This window comes from Orbicella franksi, chromosome 5, assembly GCF_964199315.1.
Source record: "Orbicella franksi chromosome 5, jaOrbFran1.1, whole genome shotgun sequence".
Lineage (NCBI taxonomy): Eukaryota > Metazoa > Cnidaria > Anthozoa > Scleractinia > Merulinidae > Orbicella > Orbicella franksi.
The window spans coordinates 23,271,695-23,287,289 of record NC_138149.1 but is presented as its reverse complement, the minus strand read 5'-3'; the positions used below and the strand labels follow the sequence as shown (position 1 = coordinate 23,287,289).

Sequence of the window (15,595 nt, the reverse complement as noted above, 5' to 3'; positions counted from 1 at the left end):
CTGCGACCCTTAAGCTTCTTTCGTGCTTAGTAACCTCCCGCTAGCATCCATAAGTGAATAGTTGCACGCTGCACGTTAAACATATTTTAAATGTTGCGATATGTTGCATTGAAATTTTGCGATCGTTAGACCGCGGCTTAAAATTGTATTATAAAATTACAAACGAAAATGGCTTGATAATCGTGACAACCACAATTGGTAGAGAGAGGCTTGCCAACACAATTTAGGAATTGCTGTAGAAAACAACCTCATCTATTTAAGGTTGCGATTCTTTCCTTAAAGCAAATCAGCCATTACGGGAAGATCGCATTCTACCAATGCATCATAGAGCTCTCCTGCACTTCTTGTGAAACCTTGTCTTCTACTGTGGCTCAATGCAACGTCACATGGGTTAATCACTCGCTTGTCGAGGAAGTGGATCTCGGCGGGAGTTAAACGCAGTCTGTCTGCAAAAAATTTCCATTCATCTCCTCCTAAAAAGCAATAAAGACCTTCGAGTTTCTTTTGTTGTTTTTGTTGTTGATGATGTTGTTGTATTCGTCAGCAGAAGTCGCATGTGAACTTTCATGCTTGTTTGGGCCACATTAATTTCTACTTTTTTCAAACTGTTCAAACGTCTGACGTCTAACAGTCCCAGACGGTATATAAATAACGCTTGACAGGGCCACATGCTTTTATGATATCTTGAAATTTAAAATTTTTGGAGCTTCCTGCTTCCAACTTGAATAATAGTAGTCCTATCAAAAGTGGGGTATACTATGGAGCATAAAAATGGAGTGGATACCTTTTAAGGAGCATTGCTCTTGATTTTCAATATTTCTTTTCTAGTATGTGATATGCTTAGTGATATGCTTCTAAACTAGCTGGTGAGCTATTGTAGTGCACCACCAAAGATAAGTGTATATTCACATTAAACCATTATTGCATTGTATCGTACTGTACCGCACTGCACTGCACCGCACCGAACCACACCGCACCGCATCGCACTGTACTGTACTGAACGGTATTGTAGTTGCCATTTACGCAGTAAAGTAAACTTTTACTGAGCACAATTTCTTCTCTGCGAGTTATTAAGTGTAAAAGGGAGCATGATGTAAGATATGAAAGGCAGGTTATAATTTTGAACAAATTCAAAATAATACATTTAGTTTAACATAATTTTGTTTCATTCATTTTATTAAAATAGTAAAGCCTTTCACAAAAGTGGCCCAAACCTTTGCGAGTTAGCAAAAGATCTTTTATAATAATGGAACATTTTGAATTGATTTTTTTTTTTTACTGATGTTGGGAAAAATAAATAAATTACAATAGTCACAGAGGAACCCACATCAGCCCTCATAAGCGCGTAAATTATTTTCCTATTCTTTGCAAAAGTAAAGGGGCGCTTTCGGATCGACCAATATTTTGGAGTTGCTTACGTCTGCTGTGCTCCACTCTATGCCTCGACTACTATAAGTCTACAGATTACTCCTTACCACTCAAGTTAATTGTGAGCTCCTGCCTTTGGCGAAAAGGAATATTTACCACATCTAGAGTTTCAGGCAAAAGAGGTCCTAAAAGAAAATTAGTTGTATATCAACCACCACCTGTCTATCTTATGCTAGTGGGTAGGTAAGACTTTCTACCAAACCTTACTCCAAGGCGGCTAAACAAATTTGATGAAATCTGGTTGATTTAACACTAATAGATCAGCGAAGAGAAGTCCTGTCATGGATTTCTTGTATAACGATTTTGATTTCCTGCATACTTAAAAGGCTTTCCGGCATACTACTCTAGTGAGTTCCTCCGTACTAATGACGTTAGGGAGCTTAAGCAACGACGACGGCGACGCCGAGGACGACGACAAATCAAAAATGAGTTTATATTTCACCAGCGAAATTCGCAATTGTCTAGAACTGTTCAGTACGCCAATGGCTCTAAAAACGTGCTCAGGCGAAATATGCAATGACAGCGTTCAATTCCAAATGGAAATACGAAAAAATTAGCCGTCGTTGTTCGCGTTTCTCGGACGACGCAAAACTTGGTCATTTCAAGTGTTGTTTTGCAGAGGACGGCAAAGAAATATACAAAGATTTATAACGCACGTGCACAGCTATTGTTTTGCTCATTAAACCTTTTGTTTGGTGACGTTCTCGTTGCCGTCGTCGTCGTGGTTTGCTTAAGCTCTCTGTTCACCATTATACGGCCGAGAGGAGGTACCCCCCTTTCATCACAATGGCACAATAGGCTTACCCAAACATGTCCGCTCGTAGTCAATATCGATTGGTCAGTAAACGATCTACAATTTGTTGTGTTGTGGTGGCGGAGTGAAACCAAATGTGAAATTTGGTGCCGGTGACGACTGACTGAATGCTATACTGATGATAATCATTGTTGCACATTTTCTTAATAAAAACAGCGATTTTCGTAGCTTTATAGCTTTTCGTGGTTAAATATCAACAAATTAAAATATCAACAAATGTATCTTTGTAACCTATTTATTTTAATTTAATTTCTTGTAGAAGGCCCGTGTTAATCTCATAATCCTGCCATTGCTTGTTTTTAATTGACTTGAATCGGACAAAGCCAAGAGTTCGAGGTAGCTGTAGAAATTTACTCTAAGATGAAAAGTTAAATAATAAGTCCACTAGCGAGATTTGTTTTTGTTTAGCTCAGTACAGAGCCTTATAGCAAATAGCCAAGCAGCTGGTGGTTACTTCTCAGCATGGCAGAAGAAAGTTTGAGGACTGAATTAAATGTAAATAGAATTAGAATGTAAAGGTTATTTACTAAACACTAATTTTCGTCGTAATGGTCACGGTGAATGGTTTCATTTAGATCGCCAGTCTCCGACCGAGACACAGGCGTTCAAAGCAGTTTAAAGATCAATCACATTTAAGCAAGCTATCTTAACAAGAACAAGACAGTTTTAACCAGGACGTTTCACATATTGCGAGCGAGGATAACCAAAAATCTCACCTGTCGTACCAGCAGGGACAATTTCTCTTAGTTTTTTGACAACATCCACCCTGCCTCCAACTTTAGCGTTCATGCAAAGGCAGCGAATCAGCCTCTTAGTCTCTGGACCTGGCTTTTCCAGTTGCGCTTGCTCCCATGACAGACTGTCTTGTAGTCGAGCAATGACATCATTTGCATCACACGTCTGCAGCTGAAGAGCCTCGAGTACCCCACTTGGCAAGACAAGGTCTCGTTCTCTGTCGTCTAGATAATGAAACGTACCATAAAAAGAGATATGATATCGCTTAAACTGCGACAAGAGCAGAGTTGGATTGTGTTCAGTAACTTTCTTTTGTATTTAGCACGCCCACGATAGTTCATTAGTCATGCAGGGAAGCAGTTCTCGAGATGTTGCATTTGTCTCGTCGCATAGTTACTACGTGACAGCTGGCAAACATTCAGGCGTTTAGTATGATATAAATCGCCATACTCAAGACCTGTGATTAGACACGTCACAAATAAATTTGATACTGAGTGGTAGGGTTGAAATGGAACGTTTTGGACAGACCCGGCGATCTCAGGATAGAATGGCCGATGGAAAAATCAAGGTGGTTACAAGCCATTCAACTTGGAAAAGAAATCGTTCCTAAACCGCGGCAATTTTGTCTCTACTGAACTGAGATTTTAATCCGTAAACAGCCAAAAAAAAATGCATTTAAAGTCCACTGACATTGTTAATAGAGAGTGCAAAACGCAACTGCAAGAGAAAAGATAAGGAAATATGAGACCGTTAAAAACAGTAAGAAGTCATCAGTTATCCTTGTCCAAGACGTCACCAGAAAGAAAATACTGCTTCTTATCTGATCACCTAAATTAATACTGGACTCGTGACCAAGTTATAAACTCCCAGAACTTGTATTGCGGGTTCTCATTTTCTCTCCTATTGTTTGTGTTCTTCATTTTTCTCCAGTTTTCCTGCCAATATCACTGATTCCTCTCCCCTTACATTAACTTTCTGATGGCTTCTTTTTCTTCTTCGTCTTCGGCTGAGCGCATCCATTGCACCATATGATGAAGTTTTAAGAAGAGTTTGTCCGCTCCATCGACATGAGGTTGTGTATCTCTCTACCTTTGATGAGATCTAAAACTGATCTACTGACGACCTCTACCGTGGAGGCAACATTCCGCTTGAGCTGCTTCAGAACTGGGCGAGGGTCCTTCAGGCCCTCTATCAATGGAACGTACCCCCGTCTACATCTAAAGCCATCGTTAACGCGATGTCTACCACAACCCTTGGATGGTACCTGGGAGCTTAAGAGGAAATGCACAGAAAAATCGAGCAAAGTGTGGCCACGGTCAAAATCTAACTTACCTTTATTTCGAGTTTGTATAAAGGTATTGATAAGTTTTCATGATCAACGGTTTGGGGGTTCATTTTTCTAAATACGGCTTACTTTCAGGAATATTTGGGAAAATAGATTTCGCCCTCTCCCTGGCCATAAAATGGCCGAATAAATTGGCAAAAAAGAGGATTGCAAAAACATCTTCTCGTTAATAGTTAAAAATATATTTACGGGACTTAGAAACTAATAATAAAAGAAGAAGTTTTTGGCACTTAATATTTGTCTGTTTTTCGCTTGCAGATGATAGCTCTTACTACGAAAAACACATCCTTTGATGAAGATTTGGCAATAGCCGTTGTAAAGAGAATTTTGGTCTATAATTGCAAAAAGACTTTTCGTTATGTAGCCGAGCTCAAATCGAGCTCATTTTATGGCTATAGTGTCAAATTAACAAATAGATTCTATGTTGTCATGCGTCTGTTTAGTAATAGATCGCAGATGACGTCAAAATGTGGTAAGAACAAGTAAGTGCCACACGAGGCGATAGCTGAGTGTGTCGCTGATGTTCTTACCACATTTTGACGTCTTCTGTGATCTATTACTGAACAGACGCACGGCAATATGGAATCTATTTGTTTTATATAATAAAGAAACAACCTACTGCCTAAAAAACCTTTTCATTGCAGCATCTTTCACCATAACTCGAAAGCAGCCTTGGCAAACACGAAAATAGCAACTTGACGTAATTAATCTATTGTCTACTCAAAATGAAGCAATCCCATTTGGTTACTACGTGTAGCAAAGAATTGTGATCGGCCCAGGAAAATCACATCACTGTTAAACTTGACTTAAGCGTCGCTTCTCGTGGACTGAAAACTTACAGCGAAAGCAGAATTGAACTGCGAAATCTGCAAATCTTAAAGAAACTGCTGGAAATATCAAGTTCGTTTTTGTCATCAGAGCAGCCCTGTGAACCGAAAAGCCTGGACTTGTTGACCTTGAATATTGCGTGAGTTGAAAAATACGCTTGGAAAACTTGCGGTTGCGGTCAACACTGGAGGCCAATCGATTGGAGTTTTGAATGACAGGAGCGTTAGTGACGATGGAAATTTGTGTCCTCGGTGGTTGGTGATTCTCAAATCAGTTTGATATAGTGTCGCAGATACCTTATAGCTGCAATACAGTTGGCCGTGAGCTGTAGTGAGCTATACTTTGCTCGCTGCTGTGCCCTGAAACGTACTGGAACACTCGCGAGGGATAGCGAGGTTGAGTGTCTATTTAAACTGATTTTAAGAGATGACGTTTTGATGTTTCATTCCTGACATCAATCTGTGTCAACAATTACTTTGAGACTGAGAAAAGTAGGATTTTTTAAATAAATCTATGTCATAAAAAAGTTTGTTCATTAGGTTTGTTAAATTCGAGACAAAGCAATGGTTTCTTACCAATTTTGTGTTTGGTTTAGTCTCGCTCGACTTCCGACTGAGACTGCTCGAGAATTTTTTTCCGAGTCATTTTCTAAAACAGAACGGCTTTTTCTTTCTTCTTCCTGCTTTTTGTACCTATTCAAAGCCTCGACAAGACTTTTTTGTACCTAATCTATTGCCCAGACTCGTAAAATATTATCTTAATTCTCAAAACTTTCCGGGAAAAACTTTGTAATGATGACCTCAATCGTGCGTCTGTCCTCTAATAGATTATAGGCGAAAACCAATCAAAATGCGAGAATAAATATGTTATTGGCCGGCTGGGAGGTCCGCAAAGTGAGAAACGGTGACCGAGGTCTTGAAGATGCTGCCAGAGGCCGCAGGCCGAGGGGAGCATTTTCAAGCCCGGGGTCATCGTTTTTTACTTTTGGGACCGACCCTAAACCGGCCAATAAGATGTTTATCTTTTTTTTCTTGCGGTAAATTGGCTTAAGTTTGTTTACGCAACTTCGTCATTGAATTGGCTTGCGGGCCGTCAACAAACCATTGGTAAAACGTCTAACGAGCGAACGGGCGAGTAACTCAGATACTAGACAAAGAAAGATGTATTAAAGAACGTATTTATTTCCAACTGCTTTATGTTAGTTGCATTTAGTTCAACAGTTAAGTTATCCAAAAGTGTTCTCCGGTGTGAAATTTCTTGCAAAGTTTGAGGTTGTACTATAAAAACAATTTCTGTCACTGGTTGCGAATCGTTCGAAAGCAGAGTTTTTGACGGTAACTTGAGTAACAGATAGCGAGAGAATTCGTTAAATTTATTCCACAGAAATTCTCTCAAATACGGCAACGATCAGAGAGGTAAACTCACACATCACTACGCGCCATTACATCGCCAAGCTACAAACAGCCAAACAAACTCTGGCAACTAAAAAAAACTCAACTTAAAAAAAAAAAGAACGAATAACTTCGTGATTACAAAGGGCGAATCAATCTAAATTATTAATTTGGTTACTGACGTTTGTAAGAGAGAAATCCTCTAAATACCGAGAATGAGATGACAGTCGCGAAATTTCGCATTTCTTCATACTGTGCCCAAATAACTTCTATAGAGAGCTGTTTTCGAAAATACCATTCAAAGGTCCTGAGGCACTTTAGTTTTTTCGAAATCGAGGAAAGTTCGAAAATCGCCATTAATTTTAGCCGCTGGCTGCCGCCGAAAATGGCCGAAAATTGTGTATTTTCTTTTCGCTCGTACAAATCAACGCGATGATGTCTATCAATATACTTTGAGTGGCTCATAGTGCATGTCTTGCTGTTTCTAAAGCATTAATTTGATTAGCAAAAGCTTCAAGTCTTATAATATGTTAGGCCGATACAAGTACCTTAATCGAAGCTCGTGAGCGAAAGGGCTAATTTTAGCTAATTTCAATACCATCAAAAGCCCACTGGTACATTGAATTTGAAGTCGAAACTAAAATTTTCTGAAAGCCTATACACAATATTATGTTGTGTAAAAGTCTCTTCCGCGGCCCGAAAAAAAGTGTCCTCTCGAGAGACAGAAACGTGTGGTACGTTTTGATAATTTCGTCATTCTTGAAACCCACATGGAACTTGGAAAGCTACCTTCACCAAGAACAGAAATAAGCGAATGGATACCTTTTCGTCGATAAAGATGCTTGTAACCTGAAAATAAACGCTGCTATTGGTGCATTGCAATGTTCTGCAAATTTATTTCGATCACCGGCACCTGCAGATCGCCCGAAACTGATTTTCCTTCCGCCTACTGTATGTTTCTTTTTGAAGGTTACAACTTCAACCGTAGCATACATTATTCGTTCAATATCGGCAGTTTTAATTTCTCTGGAAGACCCACAGCCGAACCTGACTTCAAGAAAAAAAAACAAACATTTTGAAACGTGAAACTTAAGAAATCAATCGATTACAGTTGCATCCATCATGTTTGGCCTAAATATTCGAGCATGACCATTTCATGTAAACAGGTACACTCTACTTTAAAAATAAACGTCTCATCGCAGCATTTCTTAAAATCTTGGTCTAAGACCAGGTAATGATAACAAACCGCGAGCAGTTAGCGAGACTTCATGATCAACTGTCGAAAAGTTGTGGCATAACTCGGCAAGATCATTCAACGTTTGTATTTCTTAGCCATGTACTTGCAATTCTAATGGTTACCGATTGCCCCTGAATCGTTCGTTTCCCATCACCTAATATCACATGATATTTCCAGACTTTCCAGACTTTGAGACTCCCCTCTGACGTTTTGCAAAGTGAGTGAAGATGGCGACGTGGACCCCGAAGGGAGAGAGACACCCATATAAGAAGGATGGGGATGCTCGTCAAAAACTTTGTGAAGCATCCCTAAGGGGTACCAAGATCCTATTTTGTGGGCGTGGCTTGAAATTATTTCTCCCTAAGAGATACTAATTCTTACATAACACATTATCCCGTGTCAATTTTTTTTTTTTTTGGCTCAGTACCCTAAAAGGCATCGCAAGAACTCCCGCTGTGAACCTCTTGAGGCTAAACACCCTAAGGGCTACTAAAAACTCATTTTAGCCCGTAAAAGGAACGACGAGCACCCCCATTATTTTTATATGAGAGTCTGCCCCCTCCCCCGGGAACATGGACAGGAAATCCAAACTGCTCCTTGCACGTTTAGGCACGGTGTTTTCTCTGCGTGAAAAAATGGAAACTAAAGTCGAATCTACGCAAATTGGCACCTCTCTACAACGACCACTTTTTTTTTGTCCCGGCGGACGGTCACTCTTATTTTAATCTCTCTATAACAGCAACCTCTCTACAAAGGCAACAGCCACTAAAACGCGTCCCAACTGCCAAAATAACCTCTTCAAAGCGGCCCGTTAATCAACAACTGACGAACGCTGTCTACAGAACCACATTTATTTTATTGGAAATGGTCACGAAACTTGATCCATAACGAGAGCCGTTGGTCTATATCTCTGTTTGGTTTCTGTTTTATCGATAGCGGAGATCCGGCGGCCCGAAGGACCGCGAAGCGGAGTCCCATATTCATATAGAAAAGAAAAGGAAGCGCAGGAATGGATTTTCTCATGGTTATCATGGCTAGCGGTATTGCTCGTGGGCGAGTACGCACGACGGCGACGGCGACGGCGGCGAGGTCGCGCAAGATGGCGGCCACTCTCCAGCTAAGCTTAAAGGTTGACAGAAATATACAGCCTTGATTTATAGCCTTCTTCTTTGATATTGGATATCCATATTATGGTCAATTGACGCCTGTCAAATCAAGGTTTTCGCTGACCAGTATCACGTGACCATATTGCGAACTCAAGTCTGGAGCTCATCGAGTTCACGTTTTTCTTTAAAGTGGACGGCTGACCAAGTGCTGTTTTTTTTATTGGATCGCGGTCTTATGTCAAATTAACTTGTTGTAAATGTGGTTGGGTTGTTCGGAAGCCGGTTAATGCTAACCCAGGATTTAAGTTAACAGAAGTATAAATAGTTCTTGTATAGAAATTTTTTCATTGGTTTTGTTTTGTGTATTTTGAGATCATTCAAACTCAAACCAGAAGGTCAAACAATATACAGAAAATCTCACTGCAAAGTTACAAAATTGAAATCAAAATTCTCGCTTAACCCGGACTAGCTTAATCGGGCTTTGGACAACCCGGCCCAGGAGCTCCGCTTTTAGGCTTGGCTAAATCTATATGTTATATTTTGATTACGTTACGTATTTACATGTTACAGTGAGCATTTTTTTAAAGATAAAAATGCTGAATCCCGAGAAAATATCAGTGTCAATTTTCACCCCTACTAATATCGCTCCATAACGGCCACTTTTCTCTGTCCCCAAGGTGGCCGTTGTAGAGAGTTTCGACTTTATTACCGCTAATAAACACACACACACACACACACACACACACACACACACACACACTTCCTATTCAACTTTAAAATACAGGTATATAGGTGCTTTTGGTATAGAAATGCACTGAGGACTTGACTGGTATGGGAAAAGAAAGCCTAGGAGGCACTGGTCTTAAATGGGTAAGTGTTGAGAATTTACGTACGTATTCACTCCTGTTACTTACTTTTTTTAAAACTATATAGACGATACAGTCGAAACCTCCACTAACGGTCACCTCTCCACAGCGGACTCCTCTCTAATACATACTTTTCTCCTAACGGCCAATGAGGTATTTATATGGGCACTTTTCATTCGACCAAAAATTTCCGGATTTTCTGGAACCTTTTCCTTTCCCTTTTCGCAAGTTTCGGAATTTCTGGTTGAATGGAAAGCGCCCATATAGTAGTCCATATAGTTTAGCAGAAAGCAACAGGGGTGAATATGTAGGTAAACTCACCCCGCGTATCTAAAACCTGATGCCCTCTAAGCCTCCTTTGTCCCTTTTGTATCCCAGCCCGGGTGCATTTCTATTTAAAAACCACGAACGACAAACATGTATTTTAAAGGTAAGAGGAAAGGTGTGTTGCACAACTTTTGTAAACGCGGTAATACTTTCCATTAATCCACGTAAACATGCCATAATAGCAGGACCTGCGGCTTTGTGATTCGTCGAGTCCTGTCCTCTTGCAAAATTGAGCAACACCCTCTCCCCCAACCCCCCCCCTCCTTCCCTACATCCTCCAATTTTGTCCAAAAGTGTTTATTTAGGCTGACAATGCGAATTACCTTACTTGCACAAGCAAACGGTTTGGATTCACTCGCCGCCATCTTGACTCACTTTGCAAGTGGCCATTTGTCACGCAATCCACATCTGCGGGTAGTCTGAACTGGGACCACCAAACAAAGTCAAGAACTTTCAACCAACGCCGTGACAGTTATTCGGACTACCCAACAGAACGGCGAATTCTTGGAATTTTGAGAGAGAGCGAAGTCTGGAAACTTTGTAAGAAAGAAATCTGAACAGCGCAGTGCGATTGACGAAGTATCCTTTGTAGTTTTCTGTTTTGCTTCTAACGTTTTGCAAGTGCCGGACGACTGTTGGAACACTCCGAGCAAAATGATGTCACAGTCTGTGTTTTATTCAGAGGTATGTTACATATTAGGTGATGGGAAACGAACGATTCATCTGTAAATCTGGTGGTAAAAGACAGGGGCAATTTTAACCATTAGAATTGCAAGCACATGGCTAAGAAATACAAACGTTGAATGATCTTGCCGAGTTATGCCACAACTTTTCGACAGTTGATCATGACGTTTTGCCAACTGCTCGTGCTTTGTTATCATTACCTGGTCTTAGACCAAGATTTTAAGAAATGCTGCGATGAGACGGTTATTTTTAAAGTAGAGTGTACCTGTTTACATGAAATGGTCGTGCTCGAATATTTAGGCCAAACATGATGGATGCAACTGTAATCGATTGATTTCTTAAGTTTCACGTTTCAAAATGTTTGTTTTTTTTCTTGAAGTCAGGTTCGGCTGTGGGTCTTCCAGAGAAATTAAAACTGCCGATATTGAACGAATAATGTATGCTACGGTTGAAGTTGTAACCTTCAAAAAGAAACATACAATAGGCGGAAAGAAAATTGGTGTCTGGAAAATCCGAATAGCGAATAGCGAATAGTCACGAGTAACGAATGGCGAATGGTAAGAATAGTGCGAATAGTCTCGAATAGTGCGAATAGTGGCGAACAGAAGCGAATAATGACGAATAGTCGTCAACAGTCACCGCTTTACTTCAGCACTGATCTAGATTTGTTCAAATTGATCAGTTAGAGCAATATAGCGTTTATCTGCGGAAGCTGATAAATTCGACCAAGCACGTTCTGTGAAAAACAAAAACAAAAAACAAAAAACAAAACAAGCTAAGAAACAATACAAATACCAATGTGAGGCAAGTGGTCTGTGATTAGTTTATCAACTGGAAAGACACAAACGAGCTGCTCTGATAACCGGCTATAAAAACAAAAACATCTAAGCTATATCTTGCGTTAATTAATTATCCAATTAAGCGACAGAATTTCAGTGAATTTATTACCTTTTCTTCTCAGGACTCAGGCTAAGGCTGTCTATCGCCGACATAAAGAAATCAGAAAACACCAGGATAGCCTAATAAAGACATATTTACGCTTTTGCAGCAATGAAAACAGAAGAAATTACGTTTAGAAACACCTTTTGCCCTGATTTGAGTCTATGATTTTTAGTAGGAAAATCCCATCCCACGTTACTGCGAGGCTGACTGCGAGATACTGGGTACCTTATTTGCTTCTATTTGCCACTATTCGCGACTGTTCGCTTATATTCGCACTCTTCCAGGCTATTAAAACTATTCGCACTATTCGCTATTCGCTATATAAACAATAGCCTCCATTTGGCGTGAAAATATGCTCGGATATTTGTCCGCGGATATTATCTGCTTCGAGAGGCGAACAGTTTTCCGAGAGCGTAGTTCAAGGAAAAGTGTGAGCCTTGAGAAACAGATAATGTTCAAGGACAAATATCCAAGCATATATTTAAAGTCAAATGGAAGCTATTGTGTTTATCATACTTCAAATATTTCTCGCAACACGCGCAGTTTTTTGGGGAATAATTAACAATTATTCCATGAGCGCGCGTTGGATATGAGATGGTAAATAGCCAACGAGGCCCGTAGGGCCGAGTTGGCTATAACCAATCTCATATCCAACAAGCGCGAATGGAATAATTGTTTTATTAAATTCGGTGCGTTTGTATTCTTGGAAATATAGCTTAATTTTATTGGGTTTTAATTTTACAAAACGACCGGAGGTCGATGTGACAAAAACAACAACAAGTGGGAAATCACATGACATGCGCGCCGTTTGTAAAATTAGTTGAATGAAAAATTTGAGAGCGAAGCAAACGAATTTGCTGAATGAAATTGCAATCAAGTAGAATTCAAGAAACGTCTATCAAATGAAGGAGATATAACCTTGGTTAAAAAGTTTGAAAAGCGTTCAAGTTCGAGTCATGGAGAAGAGCCAAATAATTGTGCACTTGCACATTGCCATCGTAATAATGCTGCGGAAACCTTTGATCGCCATGTGACACAGACGTTGTGCCAAAATTATTCTCGACAAGATCTCTCTCAGGATTCCCTTGCTTTGAAAGCCTTGGCATTTCGAGCTGTATGTGTGGAGCTCATTGTTGATCAGTTTTAGAGTCAAGGACAGAAACTATCTCAGCGTCAGATTCATCTTCAGAATCTCCGAGGCCACCCTGGTGGTTTTGCGTGGCTGGTAAAGAACCGGGCTTATTTCGGTTCAGCTCAAAACACTCAACTGCTTGAGGTGTTTTTCGCAAGGACAGAATTGTTGACGCTAGCTGTCGTTGATTCTCTCGTCGTCGTCGGTCAAAAAAGAGACTGAGATAAAACTAGGTCGTCCTCTGTAGCTGTGCGGCCGATCCGAGCTTGCTTAGTCGAACAGTTTCCTCATCTGCTCATTGGAAACTGGTTTCTCATGGACTACGCCGCCAATTATGCCTGTTTTCCTGCGGTCTTTTACAAATGCATATGCTCTAATAATTTATTTGCCTGGTCAGAGATAATGGCAAACGGTTTGTTGTGCGGCGGCGTGCGAAGGAAATGATCAACTGGCGGCTTTAATGGATTTAATCAATAAACTTTTGCAATACGTGTCATCTTTCTTCCTCGCAGACGAGTAAAAACACTTCAACTGAACATTCAGTTCTTCTTTTGACATTTCTTATATCGGTTTCGAAACTTTGGTGCCACCAGGACTAGCAAGCCATTCTGTTCAGGTAAAATTTGTTTTTGTTACATAATCTTCATGAATGCGTAAAATCTCGCCGGTCATATTTTAATTTTGAAACTTTAAGGGAAACTTAACGTATACGTACCGTTAAATAATCTTATCTCGAGCTTTCTGGCTTTTTTAATTTGTTGTTACTGGGACGGCATTGTCCATAATTTCCTGTATTTCCTGTGTAGATAGCTCACCGAATGTGCTTTTTTTCATCCATTTTTTTTGTCGACGAAACTTTGTTTCACGCGAAAAAGCTCATGCCGAGCGACATTTGCCGCTTTCATTTCCATATAAGGTCAAACGCAGGTATAATGGCTGGTAACCGAGATCCAGTGAACCAATCAGAAAGCTAGAATTGCATTATCCGAGAATTTAATTTAATAATCTCGGATATTCCCCAGTTTTAGCTGGGGAATATTTGGTCACGTGACGAGTTTAGACGAATCGCGCGCGAGCGAAAATATTTAATGGAAGATAATCGGAACTATCCGCTATTCGCTATTTGCGACTATTCGCTATTCGCTATTCGTGTTTTCCAGGCACCCAGGAAAATCAGTTTCGGGCGATATGCGGGTGCCGGTGATCGAAATAAATTTGCATAACATTACAATGTACCAAAAGCAGCGTCTATATTGAATTAACCGCAAATGTTTGCAAAAGTTATTCATGTGGTCAATCTAGAAGGAAAAAAAACAGATTACTAGCATCTTTATCGTCGAAATGGTATCCATTCGCTTATTTTTGTTCTTGATGAAGGTAACTTTCCAAGTTCCATGTGGGTTTCACGAATGACGAAACTATCAAAATGTATCACACGTTTATGTCTCCCGAAAGGGTACTTTTTTCGGGCCGCGAAAGAGACTTTCAGACAACATAATTAGAGTATAGGCTTTCAGAAAATTTTAGTTTCGAATTTAAATTCAATGTACCAGTGGGCTTTTGATGGTATTGAAATTAGCTAAAATTAGCCCTTTCGCTCACGAGCTTCGATTAAGGTACTTGTATCGGCCATATTATAAGACTTGGAGCTTTTGCTTATCAAATTACTGCTTTAGAAACAGCAAGGCATGCACTATGAACCACCCAAAGTATATTGATAGATATGATCGCGTTGATCTGTACGAGCAAAAAGAAAACGCACAATTTTCGGCCATTTTCGGCGACGGCAAGCAGCTAAAGTGGCAATTTTCGAACTTTCCTCGATTTCCAAAAAACTAAAGCGCTTCAGGATCTTTGAATGGCATTTTCGAAAACAACCCACTTTAGAGGTTATGTGGGCAAAATATGAAGAAATCCGAAATTTCGCGACTGTCACCTCATTTTCGGCATTTAGAGGAATTGGCTGTTAATCTATCTACATATTGATTTGATTTGATTTCTGGCCAGGTTAATTTTTTTTCTTTTTTTGTTTTGATGACCTTTAGTTTTAGGATGTATTTGGTTTCTTCTGCAGTTCCACGAAAACAGCTTTCCAACAATAATAACGTAATTTAGTTATTTAGTCAGTTGAAGGGCATTACTTAGATATTATACCAAATATAACATTCTGCAAAGAGAGACGAACCTGTTGATTTGATAAAAGGCACCAATAAGATTCAAAACCGTTCCAAAATTGCCTTAAGTAAGGACACTGGTTAAGGATATGGCACAGAGTTTCTGGTTCGGCCTCACAAAAAGTACAAACATCGTCTGTTTGGTAACCAATTTCGAATAATCTTTTTATTTGTGTAGAGTATATTGTTAAGCGCTTTATACTGGAAAGCTGAAACATAAGATTCGTGCGCAACAGAAGGAGGTACCAGAAAAAAAAAATATTTCAAATAATCATTCGAAAGGTTAAAATCGTTTTTCCATTTATGGATAATGTTAGGAGGCTGTGCTTTTCCGTGACAAGTAGTGAATAATAATCTTTCGATTTCTTTTCCTTCACTTCAAAGATGTTGTTGTGAATCAGAAATGAAGGAGAGGTTAATGGCAGGGATGTGTAACCGCCTTTCAAAAAGTCAGGTATAGAGTGTCGAAGGTCTGCCCATTGAAGAATGTTGATTTTACTATTTTTTTTTTTTTTTTTGGCAAAATAGCCGAAAGAGTCGTTACTGCTCATATTAAATAAGAAATCATTTACATAGACAATTCCAG

The 15,595-nt window shown here is 39.8% G+C and overlaps 1 protein-coding gene across 1 annotated transcript in view; it reads right to left on the bottom strand.

Moving 5' to 3' along the window:
* Window positions 1–276: 276 nt before the first annotated feature.
* LOC145486871 (uncharacterized) overlaps window positions 277–15,595 on the bottom strand; it is a 33,980-nt gene continuing 18,661 nt past the window's right edge. The window contains exons 5-7 of the mRNA XM_081465584.1: window positions 2,959–3,201; window positions 1,476–1,553; window positions 277–473 (exon numbers count right to left, since the gene is read on the bottom strand). Of these exons, the coding sequence (XP_081321710.1) occupies window positions 277–473; window positions 1,476–1,553; window positions 2,959–3,201 (518 nt within the window). The remainder of the gene's footprint in view (window positions 474–1,475; window positions 1,554–2,958; window positions 3,202–15,595) is intronic.